Source organism: Rhinolophus hipposideros (assembly GCF_964194185.1).
Source record: "Rhinolophus hipposideros genome assembly, chromosome: 4".
In the NCBI taxonomy this organism is placed as follows: Eukaryota; Metazoa; Chordata; class Mammalia; order Chiroptera; family Rhinolophidae; genus Rhinolophus; species Rhinolophus hipposideros.
Window position 1 is genome coordinate 45,668,233 of NC_138050.1, and position 23,283 is coordinate 45,691,515.

At 52.1% G+C, this 23,283-nt stretch overlaps 1 protein-coding gene and 1 pseudogene across 3 annotated transcripts in view; one reads left to right on the plus strand and one right to left on the minus strand.

Annotated features, from left to right (window-relative positions):
* Window positions 1–401: 401 nt before the first annotated feature.
* Window positions 402–3,905, minus strand: LOC308496880 (grpE protein homolog 2, mitochondrial-like; annotated as a pseudogene). The gene is made up of 4 exons: window positions 3,700–3,905; window positions 3,087–3,191; window positions 963–1,265; window positions 402–838 (listed from the first exon to the last, which is right to left on the minus strand). The product of its transcript is annotated as a grpE protein homolog 2, mitochondrial-like (transcript).
* ADGRA2 (adhesion G protein-coupled receptor A2) overlaps window positions 3,645–23,283 on the plus strand; it is a 34,837-nt gene continuing 15,198 nt past the window's right edge. The window contains exons 1-2 of one of the 2 annotated variants that reach the window (XM_081046806.1): window positions 3,645–4,339; window positions 16,589–16,660. In XM_081046806.1, coding sequence (XP_080902932.1) covers window positions 4,077–4,339; window positions 16,589–16,660 — 335 coding nt within the window. In that variant the 5' untranslated portion in view covers window positions 3,645–4,076. The remainder of the gene's footprint in view (window positions 4,340–16,588; window positions 16,661–23,283) is intronic. The other variant, XM_081046807.1, reaches the window with a different exon arrangement.

Consider the following 23,283-nt stretch of genomic DNA (forward strand, 5'->3'; position numbering starts at 1 on the left):
GTTGAACCAATCCTTTTCCCACCAAATACAAGATCCTATAAATTCCTGTTATAGGGACTATTAGAAAGAAACAAGTAGTTGAAAATACATAAACATACACTCTATACTCATTTTCACCTTTCAAAAAGATTTTTGGATTCAGCATCGTCAGAGTAGTAACTTAAAAATAATTTTCTTAAACATATATTGATAAAGACCATAGGAACCCTTGTCATATTGTTCGAATGCCCAATGGCAAGACTTGATGAGACCAAACATGTCACATTAAATCAAGAGAGTATCTTAGAAATAAAGCCAAATATGATTAAATCCAAGACAGGTCACATGAAATACCTCATGTACAATATAAACCTAGTTTAATAAATAAAGGAAACACAGGTGACTGTACTCTGGAAGAACATTCAGCTCTTCATGGGCCTTTGTAGTCTTCTCTGAGACTCCACTGCCACTTTCACCCCGACAAGTCTAACTGTGGCCATGAAGCTGTAGCCATCTTGCCTTATTAATGCCACAGTGCCAGGCTGCGCCCCAGCGCCAGGTGGCACATGACAGATGAGTTCATGCTCACGAGGGTTGTATTTGTCACCAGTGGGTGCCATCTTCTCCAGGCCAGCCTTGGCAAACACACTTTTCAGCTCTCTAAAAGTGACAACCCTCAGAAGATATTCTCCAGAGTGAGCTTCTGGTCGCCAGCCCCCCTTTCTTCAGAAATGTACTCTGTCGTCTTCTCCAAAATGTCTGCTGCCTCTACCACGTCCTCACAGAAACTCTGAATTCCAAATATCTTGGCATCTTCTACATATCTCTGGGTTTGCTTTCTTTTCTTTTCCTTTTTTTCCTTTTTTTTTTTTTATTAGTTTCAGGTATACAAAACAATGTGATAGTTAGACCTTTACACCCCTCACAAAGTGGTAACCCTCCTCCCCAGCCTAGGTTCGCTTTCTTAGGTTTTCACCACCAACTGCAGCACTCCGGTGTCTCACTGTTGAATGCTCTACTTCCTTCTCTAGTTTAACAGCTTTTAGCTTTAAGGCTCTTTCTGTAGGAGACAGCCCAAGCTCACAAGAAGGGTCCCAGCACAGCAGTCCTCCCCGGCAGTTCTCTGGGTGGCGGTGCTTGAAAGGATGCAGACATCCTGTGCCACCAGCCTAGCACTTGAGGTCAAGAGGCGCTGCACTGCCACCCAACTGTCCACAAGGAGCACGTGGCCATGTTCCAACGCAAACTTTTTTGAAAGAGGCGTAGCAGATGTAAGCCCCCAGACCCTTAAGGGAATAATTATGGTCTAAAAGAGTCAAATGGGTTACACTTCAGCCCTAGATTGGACAAAAAGTTGTGGTAAGCCCCACTCCCTTGCTTCAGTTAGGACTAATTCAGCCTTGTCCCTATCATCACGTGCCTTATTCCTACCCCATTCAAGAGCTTATCTATCACACATTATCAGGGTACACTTAATTGGACAAGCTCCCTAGCCAGATTTCCTGAGGTTGGGAACTAAGTTTGACTCATCCTTCTATCTCAAACAAACCTCAAAAGAAAAAGATTCTCATGTAGGTAGGCCACTTATTTACTTCACCCTGCACCTCTGAGGACAGAGGATTATTTACTCCACCCTGCACCTCTGAGGAAGCTTCCTATTGGAAAAGCTTTGAGTGGCTCGGAGAAAAGAACACTTAATTAAAAAGAATCAGAGGGTAAGTTTACATCCCTGGCTCTTTATTGCTCAGTGATTCGGTTTCCTCATCCACGCTTGCAAAATGGGAAAGTAACCCCAGCCCCATTCACCTCCTTGGGTGGATATAGAAGCCAAACGTGATGACCAATGGGATAGGTAAGCGGTTTTGTAAATGTCTTCACCAAGTACCTCGTTTCCACCTGTGGGAAATCATTACCTCATTAAATGTCATTTGGCCTCTATTCAGCCTCAGAGAGTGGGTGTTACAGAGTGGGAATTCCTTTCCAGACTTTGAATGTCTTCATTTAACTAAAAGAAATGACAGAAAAGCTGTGCCACCCAGGCTAGAGGTCTCCTCTTTCTCTTCTCTGAGAAGTTTTCCTCTCCTGGGAACAGGAGGGTTGGAAGGCAGACCCTGCCTCTGGGCCTAGGTTCTGTGACTGGGCTCCATTCTCACCCTTCCTGAGGAATGCAGCCTCAGCCTGCTTGCCGCCTGCGGAGGGCTCCTGCTGGGAAAGTCCATTGCCCTTCTCTCTTCCTCCATTTGCAATCACTATTTATTTATCTTTGGAAGTTGAAGGAACCAGAGCCTGCAACTGGGAGAGACTTGTGGAGCCAGAGAGGGAAAGTGAAGAAGCCAGTGTCTGGGCCCCCGTGTCTGCCGCCAACGGGCAAGGGAGAGAAGCTGCTTCCCCGTAAAGGGGGGTGGGAGACTGCCTGAAATACCATTGTCCTGGAAAAGGTGTCACACATACCAGCAGAGCCAAGAACACAGAAAGAAGCTGGTGGTCACTGTAGCAACCACTTTGGTGGCACAGTGAAGGACGGGGAACAGGAGTCCTGTCCAGGGATCTCCCAACCTGGGCTGCCTATCCCTCAGCAGCAAGGCTCTATTAAGTGGCAGAAAAGTCAGCTTCTGTGGGGAAATTGAGGAAGCAGACCCGCTGGACTATACTTCTCTTTCCCTTGTCTCCAGCCCATTCCCGGCTTGCATTACAGTCTATCAAAGACCCACAGGTGATTTCCAGCTCCAGCCCCAATTGTCAAGGTCAGACCCTGCCCAAAGCCACCAGTCCTCTGCCTCTGGAAACCCAGTGCCCCCTCTCTCACTCACTCTCATGCCACAACTTACACTCATAAACTAGGGCAGGCACGGCCCTATTCTGACCCCAGAGGTTAGATACCTCAGAAGGTTAGAGGCTGTATCCAAAGTCACACAGAGCAGTCGAGAATGGGGCTCTTCTGATTCACAGTGCAGTGCTCTTTCCACCCACCACCCACCCTAGATCTCTGCTTTTCCTCTTCTTGGGTTCCCTCATTCCCACTGCCCCCGCGCCCCCACCACACACACTGGGATTTGGAAAATGTAGTAGGCCAGATCTAGCCTGTCTGCCCTGGCCTTTGCCCCCACCTTGGCCAATTGACATGCACCCCCCGCTGGGCAAGGTCGCTGCAGTAGAGGAGCGTCTGGGCCTCCGTAGTCTCCGACTCGTCTACTGCAGGGCTTAGGGCAGTGCTGTAAGAATGAGAGCAGGCTTCCAGACTGGCCCATCGGGTCAGGGGTTAAGGGAAGCCGAGTCTCAGTAAACCCAGAGCGGCAAACAAAGTTCAATCCAAAACATGGAACACCAGACAACTCTGGTCAAGCCTGCAGGTCAATGGAAGTCCCAGAAGCATCAGGGTGCAGACTGGATGAGCATGAGGGAGGGAAGGTTTTGTGGAAAGTAATGGCTGTGGGCTTGACGGTCTGAGATGGGTTATGGAGAAGAAGAGTCCTGGCTCGGGTAAGAGGGGAGGGAGGAAGAAGGAGGCTCGGTTCAGGGCGGGTGCAGGGGACTCGAGGGGCCTCGAGCCCGCTGGCCAGCTCTCGTGAGAGTGAAGGCAGAGGCCTGGCTGCGCTTCGGGAGGCGCTAGGGCCTCGCGGACGGACAAGCTGGCGAGGGGAGGGCGCCCCCTCGGGAGGGCGGGCGGAGACCGGCGGCGGCGAGAGCGGCGCCGTGCCTAGTTGCCTCCATCCATGGCACGGAGCGGCGGCAGCAGCGGCGGCAGCAGGAGCCCGGCGCGATCCGCTAGGTCCCAGCCCAGCTCTGAGCGAGCAGGCGACACAGAGGAGCCCAGCTTCCACCAGCCCCGGAGTCCCGCTCAGAAACTCGGGCCGCGCCGCGGAGGGCCGCCCGCGCTGCGCTGACAGCCGCGCCGCGTCTTCCCCGCCAGGGCGCTCCCCGGACATGCCCCCAGGGTGCGGCGGCGGGGACCCCGGGGCTTGCCTCCGCCCAGGGCCCCCCGCCCCGCCCTCGGGCGCCCCGGGCTCCTGCTGAGTACGCCTCCCGCACGCCTGGGTCCCTCCGGCCCGCGAGCAGACGGGCCCTGACACTGTCGGTCCCCGCGGGGCGATGGGCTGATGGGCGCCGGGGGACGCAGGATGCGGGGGATGCCCGCTCGCCTGCTGCTATCGCTGCTGCCGTGGCTACTGCTCCTGGCGCCCGAGACTTGGGGTGCGCCGGGCTGCCCAGTCCCTATCCGCAGCTGCAAGTGCTCTGGGGAGCGGCCCAAGGGGCTGAGCGGCGGCGCCCCCAACCCCGCGCGCAGGAGGGTTGTGTGCGGCGGCGGGGACCTCCCGGAGCTTCCCGAGCCTAGCCTCCTGCCTAACGGCACCGTTACCCTGTGAGTACCCTACTCCGAGGGCCCGACCCGAGCCAGGAGGAATGGAGACAAGATGGGAGGGGCGGGAAGAGGGGGACTGGGACGACGCCACCACTTCAGAGACTCTGGGACAGGCCTGAGCCCAGGCGCCGAGAAGGGAGACTTGGAGAACTCAGGGAGAGATTAGGGCTCCAGGGATATGGAGGGAGGAAGGGGCTTGGAGGCAGTGGGTACGCCCCAGAGAGAGGCACCGCGGGCGCCCACTCACCTGCACAGGTGAAGGGGGATGAGCGCTGACGGGACGCCCACTCCCCTTGAGTTTCCAGACTGTGCTTGTGGTGAGGACTTCGGGGACCTGTAGTGGATGGGATGGGGGAAGGCTCCGGAAAGATCGACGCCTGCGGCCCAGCACATACCCGCGTTGTCAGCACCGCTGACGCGTCTCTGGCGGAACTGGAGGAGTCTCCGGGGTTCGCCCGGCGGGCCCTCCTCCAGTGGGGGGCGCCCCATTCGCTCCCTGAGCCTGGCAGGGGCGTTTGCAGCCGGTCTCCTTAGGGGCGGCGGAAGGGGAGGTTGGGAAAAGTCTGTCCTTGGGGCGCAGGCGCTTCTGGTCTGAATGAAACCCCGGCCTCCCAATTCCTGTTGGACCCCTCTCCTGTCGCGCGCACCTGGGAAGTGAGCTTTGCTCTGGGTCCTGCATCCTTCCCTCTTCTTTCCCTCCCCTGGAAATGACACGAGCGTTGGCTGTTTCTCGATTGACTTTTTTTTGCGCCAAGATTGCTAAGAAAGAAACCTGACTAAGGAGAAGGCGACTGCCTCCCAGCTAGGGCCTTACGAAGCTCTCACTTTGCTGGTTATGAGCGCAGCTCATTGCGCCGCAACCCAACCCCAAGCCTCCTCGATGGAGGTCTGAAGTCCCCGCCACTGTAGGAGAGTTGGCGACCCCTCCCCACGGTAGCGATTTCCTGCGCTGACCACGTGCTCGGAGCTCCACGCATGCTGTGGAGTGGAGGGTCAGGCCCTCGCGGCGGCCCCTTCCTTTCCGGTCCTGGATCCAGCCTGCAAGCCGCTTCCCCTTCCTTGTCCTGCTGACCCCAGTGGCAGCCGTTTCCCCACCGCCCCTTGCCCGAGTCGGGGCTGGCTCACAGTCTGTAGGATTGTGTCCAGAACAATACAGTAACGCCTCTGGTTGGGTGAGTTCAGAGGCTGCCCGCTTCCTGACAGGACACGACTGGTCAGCCTCTGACGTTGGCCGCCTGGCCTGCATTTGCCCCAGCCGCGCGCGCGCGCGCGCGCGCGCGCGCGTGTGCGTGTGCGTGTGCGTGTGTGTGCGTGTGTGTGTGTGTACTCACGTGTGCATTAGTGGGGTGAAGGCTGTATGTCTGCTCTCTCCAACCTCTCAGCAGCTGGGGGCAATGGTCATGGCCTGAGAAGGCAGATGTGGCTGCTCATTCCAGGTCCCTCTGAGTGCTCACTGGTGTCGAAAGGTCCAGACAGGCCTGGCATTCCTAGCCCACTCAGTTCTGGAGGAGAAAAATGCTTGCTGTGTGGAATAGCTAGGCCGGTGTCTGTGTGATTCCCCACTGGGCCATGATAATTCAGTTCTGAGAGGGTTGTGTGTGTGTTCTGGATCTTCCGACTTTGCTCACACACCAGTGGGATGCTGTGTCTGTATGTCTATTTGCTGAGATTAGGGAATCCTAACATACTGAAGGCAGAAAGAAGTAGGTAAGACATTAAAAGGTGCTTTTGCAGTACATCTTAGAATGATTTGGCAACTAATCCTTTCCAGCCATGCCTAATTCCCATCAACGCCACTCCAAGGAGAGAGCAGGGCCAACTCTGGGTAAGAATATGTTATGACAGGGTGGCAGCAAACATGACTGCTAGCTCACCTTCCCATCCCAAACCATCCCTGGAGAAAGGGCCTCCCCTTTTGTCCCAGGCTGCTGACCTAGCTGGCTTAAGACACCTTCCAAGGGAACAGCCCCTGAGCCTGGCTGGACATCCCCACAGGAGCAACAGACAGGACAGGCCAGAGAAGCCCTGAGAGCCCACTGGCCCATCAGCCTGGAATGTGACTGAAGCCCAGTTGCAGACATATTTCCTAGGCTCCCCACCTCCCCAGACTCCACATAATCCTGATCCTGATTACTGTCCCCAATACCGCCCAAAAAAACTGGCTTCTAAAGGAAAAAAAAAAACCCAAGTTATTTAGCAGAAGCCCGACAAGGATTCTCTAATTGGGTCTCAGTGCGTCCAGCACACCCAGTCCTACCCCAGCTTGCATCTTGAGGGAAGAAGGAAGAGAGGCCTGGAAGGGCTGCTGCCTCAGCCTGGCAGCAGTGCAAGAGACTAAGAGCTTGAAGACCTCCACACCCACCCAAACTCCTCCTCTTTACTCTTTTTCTTTTTCCACATAAATGTCTCCTTTCACCTTTTTGCCTGTCACCTGGTATACACAACAGGACTTTAGCCAGCAGTTTGTGGCTTTATCCTCCCTCCTCCTGCCTTGCTTTTCTGCAGAGTGGCCCACCACCAGATCCCAGTCCCCTTCACAAACCCCCCTGGAACTCCCCTTTGGGAAACCCGGCAGGCACTGAGTGCCGGGACTGTTCAGGCAGAGAAAGGTTAGATAAGTGCCTGTCTACAAGGAGCCTCTGCTCAGAGAAGGCCTCCAAGCAGCTCAAAGGCATTTCCGTGAGCAGTCCTATTTATCTCACCAAAAACCCTTCCACCTCCACCGTGTTATCTCAACTTCTGCCTTCTGTTTTTGTAGACTGCGTGTCCCCCCACACACACCCTTTGCTTTTATTTTTTTCTCCCTCTAATGGATTTTCATCTGCAGTTTTCCAGGAAAGCAGTACTCTTGGCTTCCTTCCTGATCCATCTGTCCCACCCCACCCCCTACCCCCCAGTCTCATGGCCCAGTCTGAACGACAGCTGTGGGCACTTATGCTCCTGTCCTTTGGGGAGGAAGGTTTCGTGGGGGTGGCTCATTACAGGGAGAACCTGGGTGTGGAAGGGAGATGAAGACCAAAGTGAGCCCCCCACCCACCCCTGGGCAGCAGCTGATTGGCCTGCCCTTTGGTTCTCAGATCTGGCAGTTAGAGTGAGGGGGAGGGGGCATTATAAGAAATTCCAGGGAAGAACTATGATAGATAACTCCAGAAGGAAATCTCCTAGGAGGACTTCCCAGGACATCTGAGCAGCCCCTCAGAGGATACCAGCCAGAGCCATAGACTCCTAGACGGTGAGCACTGAAAAGGGCCTTAGAGATCAGAGAGGTCAGCAAGTCCAGCCCGTGCGTGCACCCACATCTTACAGCTGAGCAAGGAGAAGTCTGAGGTCTGGCTAATAGTCACCCAGCTAGCCATGCCAGCCTCAGGATTACCTGGTCAGGTTCTCTTAGTCTTCCTGTCAAGGAAGGGACTCACTGTTCACGTGGCTGGACTTGGGACCTAATGAACACAAAAGCTGCTTTAAAAAACTGTTCCTTCCCAGTAGGACCCAGGCCCTTTTGACCTGGGAACATTCCTAGGCTGGGTGGGGAGGGGGACAGAAATGGGACAGGTCATTCCGGATTCTCCCAGAGCCAACAAACCCTCATCCAGTCAGCCTCCCTGTTCATGAGGGGTTGCACACCAGATAGGCTGCCCACATAGGGGAGAAGGGGCATTTGCCACGCAGATGTGCCTAGCAGTAGCTGGGTCCTTTTGCTGTGAATTTGGAAGTCTTCAGAAATACCATGAGGGGAGGGGAGTGCCCTTCACAGCCCAGTGTCAGGGAAGTGGTTCTTCAGCACAGATCTCCCTCTGGACCCCCAGCTCTGGACTGGGCCCTCTCCTCAGCTCCCCTCACTCCAGTCACCAGGATCCAGTTAGTTAGGGGAGTTTGGGGCAAAGTGTGCCAACTGCCATGCACATAGCCTAAGGGGAGTGGAAAGATGCTGGCTTCCCCACCCCCTACTCTTCCAGCCTCTTTCCCCCATATGGTTCTCATAAGGTCTGGGCTCAGAGACAGCAGCCAAAGGAAGTGGCTGTGTACAGAGAGCTTTTGTGAGGGGAGGAGGGGGGAGGGGGAGAGAGAGAAGAGAAAGAAGGAAAGAGGGAAGAAGCAGAGGTGGGAGGAGGCAGCAGACTCCAACACATTCCCTTACCTTCTGATGGTGCAAAGTCTCAGCTGCAGCACCCAAGGTGGGGTCCCTGACTCCACCTGACTGAAGTGAGGAGCCCAGAAGAAGTCCAAGCCCCTCCCTGACTCTTCCCACCTACCTGCTGCAGGGGCTGGAGGCTGCCGGCCACTTCCTGGAGGTCTTGGGAAGCCCTGCCCTTGCACTTCATCTAGTGCAAGAAGTCAGGGTCCAGGGTCCCATCTCAGGGGGAGTACTAGAAGAGAACAGAGGCCGCTGGGGTTCACTGGTTGAGTCCTCATTGCACCAAAGATACTGGAGAGGCCATAGCACTGAGCTCCAAAGACAACACCTATAATTCAGCACCCCAGTGGGTCCAGGACCCAGAATGGGTTATTTGGCCTGAATTATTCTTGAACCCAGCCACTCCTGATCCCCAAAGAAGTCTCTTCCTGCTGGCTAGCATGGATCATCCCTTTGTGTTGAGGTTCGGAGGTACAGGCAATCCCGAGACCTGGGGGTGAGTCCGAGAATTTCCCCAAAGGCACAGGCAAACCAGTGTAATTTGAACCTAACCAGAAATTGACCCTTAAATTTGGGGTCATGTTTTTAAAGGGAGAGAGTGTTTCTAAGTTTATGCCACATGGGAGTCATTGGGATAAGAACCCTTTCCTGAGGGAGAAAAAGTTCCAGCCACCTCTGAGTTGATCCCTGGCCTTACATTCGGTGGGCTCTCCTCACCAAAGTCCAGAGAGGGGAGGCAAGTTCCCCAATGCCACACAGCCTGAACCAGGACCTCTCACTCCCCCATCACCCTGAGAGAGAGACTGCCCTCTGTCTCCCTAGGACCAGACAGAGAGCAGGGGAGGAGGAAGGAGGGAAATGGCCCTGGGCTGAGGAACCAGAAGGAAAATCCGGTAACTGCTAGGAAGAGGCTGCTCAGAGGGGCTGTTTATTTTCATTCCCCCAGTCCAGCCCCTCTGTTCTATTTAGAGCTCAGACACTGACAGGACAAGGCTGCCTCCTCCCCTTCCTCCCTCCTGGGGGTGAGGGGCATCCTTCCCAAACTCCAGAACATTCCTTTGTTTTTAGGACTGTGTGATGGGGGTGGGGGAGCAGAGAAACTGTGGAGTGTAGCTAACTTGAGCAGCCTCCCAGGACCAAGCTTTCCAGTCCCTGGGAGTGGGGAGAGGCAGGATGAGGGAGCAAAGGGTGTGCAAGATGGATGGGGCCAGGTGAGGGGCAGGGGAACCAATTTGTCACAGAGGAGCAGGGAATGGGGCGGAGAGAACTGCAGGCCTGAGGAGGGAGATCCAGCCTGAACTTGAGGGGCCAGACATCTCCCAGCTGGAAAGGGAAGGCCGGAGAGCCCCCGCCCCCAACTCCCAGGGCTCTTTGCCTGCTGGGAACTGTGTAGTGAGGCAGAAACCCTACACTTCAGGCTCCAAGAGGCTCCATATCCAGGGTGGGAAAAGCCATCAAGTATGAGGAGTGTGTGACTTCAGTCCAGACCCTTCTTTTACTGAGAAGAAAACCCCAAGAGGGGGCTGAGGTGCCCAAGGTCACGGAGCTCTAGCCAGAACCTACTCTCAGTCAGCCTCTTCCCACACTGACCAGAGATGGGGGGCCAGGGCAGGGGAGATATGCTAATCCACTTCCTCCACATGGATTTGTGAGCCTGGAAAAGGGGCACCCATCCCCACTGATAGTCTAACAAGTATACTTAGGGGACCACTGTACAAAAGCACTGGACAGAGTATTTGAAATCAGACTCACCCAGGAAAAGTAGGACCTTGGTCTCTGAAGCAATCCTCCCAGTGTTTTCTCTCCCTCTCCTGTTCAGCTTCCAGACTATGCTACCCCTGTGGGAGAGGTGTCCCAGAGGGACTGTCGTTGGAGCCAGGTTTGCGAAGGAGGAAGCTCTGCCAAGACTCTGTGTGTGTGTGTGTGTGTGTGTGTGTGTGTGTGTGTGTGTGTGTGTGTGTGTGTTTTGGGAGGCCGGGGGTAGGAAACTGCCCCTGACTTGGGAAAACCAGGCCTCAGCATGAACTCTCTGTCCACTCACCACTTCTACCTTCCCTAGAGCTCCTTCCCTTCAGACACCCATCCATTCATTCAACCTGCTATGTGTCCAGCCCCATGCCCGGAGCTGAGAGCCCTGGCCTCTGCCAGCCTCAGGACCTTAGAGTCTCATCATGGAGATGGATGAGAAAGCAGGACAGGATCACTCACAAAGCAGGACAGGATCTGGGCCTCAGGGCTCCCAAGGAAAATTTCTGAGACAGAAAGATTAAAGGACTAACTTATACTTAGGTATATAAGACTGATAACAGATCGATCCTTTCAAGTTTACTTGTATTTAAAGAGAAACTCACTTTCTTCACCCAAAAGCTTGACTCCCCAGTGGTAAGATTTTAGGTTATGATGGAGGAAGTACTGAAGGTGGACTGGGAGTAACTTCCCAGCTTCCTCAAATCAGGTGGACACACACTCACTAACATTCCATCCTGTCTGACACATCTCCCTCTACCTTCCACGCATGGAAGATTATAGACGCCATGTCTCATTGCTGTCTGTAGTCCTAGTGTATCGCACGGGGCTGAGCACACGATAGGTGTTGGTGTAGGTTTGAAGAATGCAGGAATAAATGCCTAGGTGTGAACCATCACAGCAGATTTGGTTCCATGTGCTCAAGCTAGGGTGCTGGGGGCCCCCAAGTCCCCATTAAACACCTTTAGCACTTTTTCTCAGGCTACAGACTCCCTCAAGGTTAGTCCTCCGCATCCCAGCCCCCAATTTCTTGGTTCTTCCTGCTCACCACCAAGATGGGATACCCTTGTAGAGAGGGTAGGTTAGAGAAAAGGATACAAGAAGGCCCCATTCATAGAAGTCATTGTGAGACTGTTTTCTCTCTTGACTTTGACCTCAGGCCCTGCCTGGACAGCCCAGCTTCAAGGCCGAGGTCAGACTGTCTCAGGACATGGTCCTGTTAAGTCTGGGGAAGGAAAGCCCTACCTGGGTCTCCTGCTAACCAGCAGGGGTTCCGGACTCACTGGACAGACTTCCAGCCAAGGGACAGAATCACCGGGAAGTACAGGAGTGTCGCATGTCCTCTCCAACATTTACATCCTGTGCAATCAGACCAAACGGACATGAAGGGCAGCCTGGTAGGGAAAGGAAGCCACAGGAGGGCAGCCTTTAGCCTGAGGGTGGACCAGAGGCAGTCTCACTTTTAAGAGGTTCTACTGTCATATCAGCCATACTAAAATGCACCCCCATCCTTCAGAAACATAACAATTATTGCTAACTGACATAGGATGATATTTGGGAGTTATTTAGTTAAGTATTTATTAATTTTAGTTTTGTAGCATTTATATTTCAGAGGCAATTATGATTTTTAAGGAACCAGATGTCTTTGTGGGCCCTGGAAATGCTTGAAGACCCGGGGCACTGCACCTATAGGAGGGACTGGGAGTCCTGTGTCACTTGATGGTTCAGAGTGGATTATGGGCCTGAGGCCTTTTTGGTATCAGCAAGCAGACCACCCTCCTCCCCTCACTGATGGGCTCCCTAAGATACTGCCAAGATGCCAGCAGCAGTGTTAGAGAAGAGGCCTTCCCAGCCCAGAGGTCCTGGGCAGTGTCCTACATTCTAGGCTCCGACTCCCTGGAGAACACAGATCCCCAGCGTCCAGACCTGTGGCCCTTGCATCTGTGTGTTGAGGTGGGGTAGGGAACTAACATGTGTGACTCTTGCTGCACACGGGAGAACCATTTAGTGCAGGCATGTGCTGGCCCCACGGCCCACAGAGCAGTGCCCGCATGACCCCTGCAGGGTCATCTTTGATGTCGGGCTGGGATCTGGTGAGTTCCTGTGGCTTCCCAGAGGCCACAGACCTCTCTGTAGACGCCAGCCACTCGCTCCCTTGGCCTCCAGCCTCATTAGTGGTAAGTCCGCTTGCTTCTGTTCCCTAAAATAGGACCATAGTTGGGAGAGAGTTCTGGAATGGACTCTGTGTGCCCCCTCTCCTTGGCCAGATTTCAGAATCGGGGGCAGAGAACGGGACTCCGGGGACTGGCTGCCTTCCTATGAAAATCTGAAAGTAGCTGAAGGTGCTGGGCTGGGTGACCAGAGGTCTGTGAGGTGGGGCTAGCTAGCGTGGTTGGGAAGGAAATCCATCTGACGCCTCATGCTGTTGCAGGGTTAGAGGCTGGTGGAGGCTGAGGAGCTGTCTGTCTGATGGGGGGAGAGGGGATTAAGATGGGGCCAAGACTGGCACTGTGTCTATGACACTGGAAAGAGCCGGGGCCGAGGCTCACTCTTCCCCTGCCCAATTGTTGGGGCTTCCTTACCTCTTCCTCCCATGAGACAGCCTAGTGTGGTGGGAATATCTTTCTTCCCACTGGGGGAAGGGGTGTGTGTGTGTATGTGTGTGTGTGTTTGTGTGTGTGTGTTCATCTACCCCACTAGCAGCCCTGTAACTGCCAGCTTCCTACCTGCCCATAACCACGCCAGACCCAAATTACTGCCCTCACCTCCCTGACCAGACCCACAAGGGGCACCTCCAGAGAACTGTACCGACAATTGAGGTCATTTTCTGGATAATCTGAGTCTAAAGTAAAATTTCCTCAGCCCTATCTAGGTTATTAAAGCCAGAAGATCCAGTTCTGGGTATCTGGGGACTTGAATCATATCTGCCTGTCTGTCCAAGAACTGGAAATGTGGCAAGAAGGGGGTCCGTTGGAGAAGGATGCAATGCTGTTTGCCTGGTGCCCCTGCTTTTGTAAATGGCTTCGAGAGTGGGCATTGGTGACATGTTCTCTGCAACAAGGAAAAAAAGTCTCATTTTAAGACTTCAGTGCTGGCATTGCACTGGACTAGCCAAGCTGAAAGTGTAGGCTGCAGCTGACCCCACCTTATCCTGCCTTCTCCTCCCCAGCACAGCACAGCAGAGGCTGCCTCAGAGGGAGGGGGGCCTGGCCTACCGGGGGTCTGGGCTCAGGGTGGAGAGGGGTGGGATGAAAGAGATGAGCTGTTCTGGTCTAGAGGCGGGTCTTCACCTGCCTCAGGGGCTGGTCCTCAGTCCATTGCTGTGCTCCCATGCCACACACACACACACCACCCTGGAAGACTCAGGCAACTCAGACTTCCTCCTGGGGAAGTGCTGCTGACAAGGAGACTAGATAAGGGTTAAAGCCACTAGTCCTATGTGGCTCCTGAGCACACGTCATGTAGCTGAATCGAGATGTGCTTGAAGAGTAGCATGCACACCAGATTCTGAAGACTTAGTACAAATAGAAAAGGAAAAGATCTCAGTAATAATTTGGTATATTGATGACATGTTGAAATGATAACATTTTGGGTACATTGAGTTAAATAAAATATGTTATTAAAATTAATTAATTTTAATTTTTTACAATGTGGCTACGTGAACATACGTATGTGGCTTGCATTGTACTTCTGTTGGCCAGCTCTGGGTGAAAGAATTTGGGGTGTGTGTGTGAAGGATTCAGGGCTAAAGGCTGAAGAGTCTGGAGAATGACCAACACCACCGCTAGACCAGTCTAGACAGGGCTCTCAAATTAGGATCCCAGATTTTAATCTTAGGGTTTTGGGAGTTGGAGAATTTTAAAATATTTTGTTTTCAATTCAATGATCTTTAAAACAAAATCTTTTACAGACAATTTTTTCATAGAAGGCATTTTCATAGTGTGAGACTTTCATTTCTAAAGTCAATGTTTCTTAAACTGGAACCCTCAAGACATATTCCTGGGAAAAAAGATACATTTTTCTCTCCCTTTAGCAGGTCCATACTCAACCCAAGTGTGAGAAATAATGTTCTCAGGCCTCCTCCTTCCTGGATGGGACTGATAATCTGGCAGCCCTGTTCCTCTCTCTTCACAAACAGCCCCCCACCCCATCAGCACCTCCATCCTCTTTCCTCCCCACAAACCTGGGGGAGACCCTTGGGGTGGGAGGAGGCTGACATGGATGCCTTTTGCCCACCCTTCTTCATGACATTTCAGGACCCCTCCCCAACATTCCTAAGATACAGAGGGGTCCTGTAGCCTTCTCTGACATTAATTGCAACCTATGAACCTCAAACTGGGGCTGTATGAGTGGAATGAACTGGAGATGAGGTGAGGCAGGTTTTGATTTAAAAAACACGTCCTCAAGAGCCTATCACCAAAGAGGGGGCCACCCCAGGCCCACCAAGGCCTGAATGAGAACATTAGAGGCACTAAGAACTGACAATATTACTTATGATTTACTATCACCATATGTAATGTGAAATAAAACCATCCTAATCCATAAAATGAGAATAAAGGGAGTCGTGAAAGTTCTAATTGCTCACACAATGACTACTGCGATGTATTTTTTGAAATATGAAGATAATGTTAGGTGTGTATGTAAAGCACTTTGGAAACCCAGAATTCCCCCCTGAACCCCTCCACCCAGTCATCCTTCAGGTCCTGCTGGGAAATGCCAACTTTGGGGGACAGTTAGGTGGAGACCAGAAGGGTAGGAAGGGTCTATCTGGAGAGGGGAAAAGGGAGGAAGGAGATGAGGTCTCTACCCCTTCCCATTGACCCAGAAAGCCCCTTCCACTCCTGCCTCCATCCTGGCCATTGTCTCTTCTCCACGTATCTCTTGAACAGGGAGTAGATGAAACGTCATATGGCTGGCGTCCTCTCAGTACCTCTCAGTACCACCCACTTCCAGTGAGCTTAGGGGCAGAACTCAGACAGCTTCTCTCATGCCTCGTCCCCAGTCCCTGCCCTCTCCCTTACTGTCCGGCCCAGAGGCTGCCCACTCAAGAATGCCCGAGGCCTGTCCCTCTGGCCTTTCCCCATCCACCAGTAGGAGCAAAGAAAAGAAACTCTTTGCTTCAGCCCAGGGCAGGCAAAAGTTTGGGCTGAGAGTCTCATTAAAGCTTTTTAATAAGTAATGAACTCAAGGGATGAGCCCTTCAGTGGGTCTGAAACTTCCTCCTCCCAATAGGGAGGCTAACAGAGGAAGACTGAGTGGCTGGGCAAAGCAGGCTCAACAGTTGGCTTGGGGCCTCTTTCCTCCTTCCCTAAATACAAACAAATAAATAAACAGAGCTCCTAGTGGGCGCAAAGGCTGAGGCCAGGGTTTCCCCCTGGCCCAGGGCTCTAGCAGTTTTCTGTTAAGGCTACAGACAGGCGTGGGGAGGCACTCAGGTCCTCTGAGTTGGGGGCCTGTCAGGGCTGGGAGTGTCCCCTTCTGGTGATGGTCCTCAGCTCACAAGGAAAGTGTTGGAGACCTCAAGGAGGGCTCCCCTCTGCCTGCAAACCTGCTGCGCTTTCGGTTCCACCTGCTGGAGCCCTGACCCAATCCAGGCCATTCTCAGGATATTGGGGTGAGGGCTTGAACAAGACAGAGCTGTGGAGGGCAGGAAGGGGGCGTTGTGGGATGGACCCTGTCATGCAGGGCCTCAGCTCCCGCTCCCCAACAAGAACGCAGGATACGGTGAGGCCAAAAAGGAACACCTACGGAGCCATAGATAGGGGGAATCATACCACTATAGTCTCGCTGGCAGCTGGGTTGGAGACACAGGAAGCAGGAGCCACACGATCCGCAATCTGTCATCCGCTTCTCTGCCAACCAACCAACCAATTTAGCCACAGCAGTTATATCAGTGGCTAATGGCTAGCCGGTAACAGCTGATGGCCAACTAGTCACAGCTGATGGCCATCTACTACCCGAGCCAGCAATTTTCCACGTGAGGCCAAGAGCCTGGAAACTGCTCTTTGGGACTCTGTCCCCACAGGCCCTGTAGTTCCAAGGTGTAAAGTGGCACTGCAAATTCACTGCAATTTGCTCGGCTTACCTGCGTACAGAGCCCTAAGTCAGATCCAGGCCCTGGGGGGACCAAGGGCAAGTGAAATATCTGATTTGGGGCTCAGTGGACTGACCAGTCTGCCTGAACCATTTGCTGGCTCCTCCCTATAATCTGGGGCAGAGGGCGACACTGCCACCTTGCACAACTTCAGGGGGCACCATTTATACAGAATGCAACATGGCTGTGATGGTGAAACTGGATCCCCACTCCATCCACACTTTGCAGCTCCTAACAGCATGCTCTCCTGTCTGTGTTCTCCCTGTTCCTTCAGGCTCTTGAGCAACAATAAGATCACTGGGCTCCGGAATGGATCCTTCTTGGGACTGTCCCTGCTGGAGAAGTTGTAAGTGCTGGGGCAAGGTGGGGTACAGGTGGGGGATGGATGGAGGTGGGGGCTGAGGAACACTGGCTGCTAAGGGCCTCCACAACCCAGGACGTGGCTCCTGAGCAGGCTCCTGAGTCCCAGAGTCAGACCTACTGGGACTTGGCCACCAGATAGAGGTCAGAGAGGGGCTGGTCTGAGACAGAGACCAGCTCCCTCACCAGTGACAGCAGAGAGAAGCAGGGAAACATTGCTGCTCTAGGGAGGGATGGGGCTGAGGGAAGCTCGGTCATGCTCTTTAATAACAATTCGCTGTGAGGCCGGAGGCCCCCAACTGGGGGGCCCAGTATAAAGAAAGGGCTGAGAGAGGATGTAGCATGAGTGAACCCCATTCCTCCTTCCCTAAAAACAAATCAACAATCAAAGCCCCAAGGGGCCAGAGCCCTGGGCTGGGGTGCCAGTGGGGGGATAAGTCATCACAACCAAAATGTCCCCCACCCTCTGCCCTGTTTTAAAGCTGCAGCAGCAGCAACTTCCTTCAGGCTGCCCTGAAGGCCCAGGCAGGCTGGCCTTGAACTCAGGAGGGCCCTACTAGCCCAAAAGAACCTTCTCACCAGAGTGGGGGACTTTTCTTCATCACGGGCAAGTCACTTAACCTGCCAAATGAGGGCATTGAACCAACCCCTCTCTCAATTCCCTGTTGAGGTGGCATGCTCCAGAATCCACAACTTTGGGTCCTGTCTCCTGCACAAAAGACCTGGGCACAAAAGACATCCCTCCTGGAGACTGCTCCTTGCCATTTCCTCCAGCCTCCTCTCTCCTATTTCTGCCCCCACCCTGCTGGGCATTCCCAAGTCCTCCAACAGTGCCCTGCCCCTCTCTAGTACCATTTTGCTTAAAAGGCTTGGATCAGTGAGATGGATGATACAGAAAAATAAGGCGGAAGCTTGCTCTCAAAGAGCCTAAGAGATTATAATCTAGTGGAGACCACAGACACTGCTAAATATTAGAATTAAGTAGGTTGGGGTTTCCATAAAGTCCAAGGGAGGGATCATTGAAGGCTGGGAGCATGGGAGGGGGTCTTAGGATATTGACCTTGGTGTATGCACACAGCTCCATGACACCGTCTGCTCTGCCACTCACATGGGGTGGTCTGGGCAAGGAGAAAGAGCTACCACCAAAATGCTATTTAAATGTCTCCTTGAGCACCAACAAATAGAGCAGGTTTTATCCTCCCAGGGCAACTAGTATCCGAGTGCTCCGATTCCTATGTTCAGCCCAGGCTTGGTCTTAGAGGGCTGGTGGCAGGAAGCCAGATCTTTGGGAGGAAGACAAACTGCAGCTGCCTCTCCACTTTTGCTTTGTCCCACCAGGGCCAGTTACCGCCCAGAGATGTTCTCCCTTCTCCTTAGCATGAGCAAGCACTGCTCTAAGCCTCTTGTGGCCTCACTGCCATCTTCCCAACTTCACCCTCTCATGTTGTCAGTCACAGACCCACTGGGTCTGTCCCCTTCTTGTCCTTCAATCTCAAGAAGGTAGATTTTCTGATGAAGAGGAAAAGACGGCCCTTTCCTTCCCACCCATGCCAACATACTGAATTGAACTCCTCTCCCCAGCACTGTGACTCTGGTACCAAGCAGCAGGTGCATGCAAAGCATGGGAGGCAATCCGAGAAAAGTGGGAGAGTAGTCACAGAACAGTGACTAAAGCCTGAGTCATGTGAGATAGAAGGGGGGCTGGACATGAGAGCTAGCAATCGAGGGAGAATTCAATGTCCTGAGTTTGAGCCCCTGCTTTGTTAGGAATCAGTCTAGTCATTTATACTAGAGAAACTTATCGAGCCCCCTTTATTTATTATATTTTATTATTCATTTGTAAATTATAAATCCCCTTTATTTATGTGCCAAGCTCTGTTCTAAACTTTGGAAGCAAACACAACAGACCAAGTGTCTGCCCTCATGGACTGTATCCTCTACTGATGGGATCCACAAAATAGCAAGTAAATGTATAATATACTAGGATACAAGTTCTACATAGGAAAACAAAGCAGGGGAAGGGGCGTAGAAAGCAAAGAGGGGAGTGCTATTTTATGTAGTGAGATCAAAGAAGGCCTCCCTGACAAGGTGATTGAGCCTGGGAAGAATCTGGAGGGTAGAGAGAGCAGCAGTTGGCAAGGCCCTTGGGTATGCCTGGTGAGTCTGAGGAACAGAAGGGAAGTGTGACTGGGAACTAGTTAGAGGCGAGGGCAGAGTGATGGAGGGGAGGGTGCCAGGTTTGGGGTCTCGGTTTTCTCATCTGTAAAAAGGGGAAGTGGGGATAGGGTGATTTGTAAGGTACATTGTGGATTTTAAATTCTTTGATCCTTGGATGTGTGTGTGTGTGTGTGTGTGTGTGTGTGTGTGTGTGTGTGAGAGAGAGAGAGAGAGAGAGAGAGAGAGAGATACCCACAAGTGCTGCATAAGAAGGAAAAGATCAGAAGAGCCCAGTGAGGTGGCGGAGCATTCCAGAGGAGGGGAGGCCTCTGGGCAGAGTGGGGCACTATGTTCAGCAGGTGCCCACACTTCCCAGGAATGGAAAGGCAGTGCAGAAGCTGAAGGAGCCCAGGGTCTCCAGCCTGGCTGATCACCACTGTATCAATCAAGGTTCTCCAGGGAAATAGAACCAATCGGAGATGTGTGTGTGTGTGTGTGTGTGTGTGTGTGTGTGTGTGTGTGTGTGTGTGTCTTTATAGAGATATATAAAGGACATATTTTATATCTTTATAAAGGAATTCATTTTATGGAACTAGCTCACATGATGTGGGAACTGGCAAATCCAACATCTGTAGGGCAGGCCCACAGGCTGAAAAGTCAGGCAGGAGTTGATGCTATAGTCTTGAGAGAATTTTTTCTTCAGGAAACCTCAGTTTGTGTTCTTAAGGCCTTCAACTGATTGGATGAGGCCTACCCATATTATCAAAGGTAATCTCCTTTATTGAAAGTCAGCTGATTGTAGATGTTAAGCACATCTACAAACCACCTACACAGCAATACCTAGCTTCGTATGTGATTAAGTTACCGGATGCTATAGCCTGGCCTAGTGAACACATGAAGCTAATCCTCACAACCAGTATCCCAGTATCCCAGTATCCAGAGGTGGGAGAGATCTTGGGTCCTGTTCCTGGGGATGCTAATTCATCAGGTCGGAGGGGGCCTGGGAATTTTTTTACAAGATATTCAGGCGATTCTCATTCTCATCCAGGGTTGGGAACCAGTGGACCAGATGACCCCTAGACTGTGGGCCTATTCATCACAAATGAGACACTGCAGCCTGCGTACAGTTGGTACCAGGAAACACTGATCTCTCTGTCCTGTCAGGCCGAGAAATCCAGACTTGGGCAGCTGAGCCCATGGCAACTTACCATCCCACAGGCCAGAGCAGCAAGTATCGTGGGAGGGTTGGAGCCGAGTCTAATAACTGAAGTGGTAGCTCTGGGCTGCTCTAGAAAATGCTGGCATTGCCTCCCTTTGCTGAGCGCCCCTCTGGCCTCTGAGAATGGATCCAGTGTAAATGTGTGTGGGGGGGGATAGGTGGGAGGGAAGTAGGTCTGTATGGTCCCTGTTTTGCAATTCAGGGCCCTGAGGCTGGGGAGGGGACAGAAAGTGCGGGGGGAGTGAGAATGTGCCTGAGATGATCCTGTGGGGAAGACACATGCTCTAGAGTCTGGGGGTGAGGGTGAGGAAGAGGGGGCCATACCTTTATCAGCCAGGCAGGATGGACAAGAAAACCTGAAACAGGGTCCTGCAGAGGCAGGTCATGGCCAGCCCAAGGAGTGTCCAGAAGGGCGCAGATGTGTGTGAAGCCCAGTCTCTGAGCTCTCCTCTCTGTATCCCACCACCCCTCAGCACGGACAAACCTATATAGCCCAGAGGAAAGACTTCTGCAGTGGGTGGAGGGAGGCAATAAAAAGGCACAGAACTCAACTCTGGAGTAATAAGAGGCCTGGGATTGAATCCTGCCTCTATCCTTTCCCTTCTGGGTGACTGTCCAAGCCTTTGGTTTCTCACCTGAAAAATGGGGCAATGTGTGATTCCCTGGCATTTTGCCATGGAGATAAATGAGTTCATCTAGGAAGAGAGCCCTGGACAGCATGAGCTTTTAGTAATGGCCGTTCCCCTCTCCTCGGAAGAGTTCCAAGTTGCAAGATGTTATACACCCCTCATCGCTAGGATTTGTTCTGAGTTCCTCAGCCTTGGGCAGGCAGTCATGTAGATGAAATGGAGGTGCTGAAAGTTCTCCAGGCTGGCTCATTTCTCTAGTGCCTCACATTTCTGTCAAGATCCCCCACCACCCGCATTCAGCAGAGAGCAGGCCAACAGAAGACTTTCCGGGGCTCGGTGGGTTCCTCCGTCATAGTGAGAAGCTCTCACCGGGGAACAGGCTGGTCACAGGGCAGACAGCCCCGGGAAGAGGCCGAGGGAGCCAGCCTAGGCCTGCGTGCGAGCGAGTGAGCGAGTGGATGTGTGTGGACACCGCCCCCAGAGGCTATGCGAGCCTGGAGGAAAGGGGGGGAGGCGGGGAGCGTGCTCAGCCCCAGGATGATTTGTCATTGCCTAATGAGATTAATGAGCCCGGGGGATGGTATGCAGGGGGTTGGGGCACTCATTAGAAGCAGATGCTCTTGGGAATGGTGGCAAGTGGGGACCTGGGGGTGGAGTGCCGTTCACCCGCCAGGTGGTTTCCATTAATCTGTGGGAGGGGCCAAGGGGGCTGTGTCCCTCCTCCCCTTCCCATCCCCCCTGACATTGGAGAGGAATGCAGCGGAGAGGCTGCTCTAGGCTCTGGCACAGCTGAAGGTTGGGAAGGGAGGTTGATGGGTTCAGGGACAGCCGTCTTGCTTGCTCTTGTAGCCCCAATGCCTGGCACAGGGTATGTGCTCAATAAATACCTGTTGGATGATATCAGAGATGAGCGAGGCCCAGGGCTTGGGGGTGGTAGGGAGGCTAGGACCATCTTGGATTTTTATCCCTGCCACCAGAACCTCTCCCTCTCCTCCCCCCAGACAACCTCTATACCTGAGGGGGTGTTCTGTCCCCCTTCGGAGCGTCCCCCTCCCACCCCCACCACCCACTTTCTAATGAACCCTGGAAGTCCTGAAGAGCCCAAGGAAAGCTACTCTGTGGCCTCCGAACCTGTAATTTGGTTTTCAAACCCACAAGCAGGGAGGTCTGTTGGGGTCAGAAGGCGCCAACTTTGTGCTGCCCCACCCTGTCCAAATGTGGTATACACACACACAAACAGACGTAAAACACACGCACTCTGTTATACAAAATCACACTTGTAACAGCTGTAGTGAGATGCAATTTACATACCATAAAGTTCACCCATTTAAAGTGGACAGGCCAATGGTTTTTAGTATACTTACACAGTTGTGCAATCATAATCATAATCTAATTTTAGAACATTTTCATCATCCTCAAGCCTTGAATCATTAGCAGTCCCTCCCCATTCCTCCACCCCCTATTTCCCAGCCCTAAGCAACCACCAATCTACTTTCTGTCTCTATAGATTTGCCTATTCTGGACATTTCATATAAATGGGATTATGTGGTCTTTTGTAGCTGGATTCTTTCAGTTAGCATAATGTTTTCAAGGTTCATCCATATTATAACATGTATCAGCACTTCATTCCTTTTTATAGCCTAATAATATTCCTTGTATGAATACACATATTTTGTTTATTCGTTTATCAGTTGATGGACATTTGGGATTTTCCCACCTTTTGGCGTATTATGAATGATGCTACTAGGAAATTTCTTGTACGGTTTTTGCTTGGATATATGTATCTAGGAGTAGAATTGCTGGCTCACGTGGTAACTCCAACTGCCAAACTCTTTTCCAAAGAGGCTGTACCATTTATACTCCCACCAGTAATATATATATAAGGGTTCCACTCTCTCCACATCCTAATCAACACTTGCTATTGTCCGTCTTTATTATTATAGCAATCTTAGTGGATATGAATTGGTATCTCATTGTGGTTTTGATTTGCATTTCCCTAATGACTAATGGTGTTGAGCATCTTTTCGTGTATTAATTGGTCATTTGTATATCCTCTTTGAAGAAATATCTATTCAAATCCTTCGTCCATTTTTTTCAGTTGGGTTGTCTTTTTATTACTGAGTTGTAATAGTTCTTTACATAAGCTGGATGAAAGTCCCTTAACAGATATATGATTTGTAAATATTTCCTCTCATTCAATGGGTTGTCTTTCACTTTTTTTTAAAAAAATTTTATTGGGAAAGGGGAACAGGACTTTATTGGGGAACAGTGTGTACTTCCAGGACTTTTTCCAAGTCAAGTTGTTGTTCTTTCAATCTTAGTTGTGGAGGGCGCAGCTCAGACCCAAGTCCAGTTGCCATTTCTAGTTGCAGGGGGTGCAGCCCACCATCCCTTGCAGGAGTCCAGAAATCAAACTGGCAAACTTGTGGTTGAGAGCCCACTGGCCCATGTGAGAATCGAACCAGCAGCTTTCAGCATTAGGAGAATGGAGCTCCAACCGCCTGAGCCACCGGGCCGGCCCCTTTCACTTTCTTAAAAGAGCAAAAGTTTTAAATTTTTATTAAGTCAAACTTATCAATCTCCTCTTTTGTTGCTTGTGTTCAC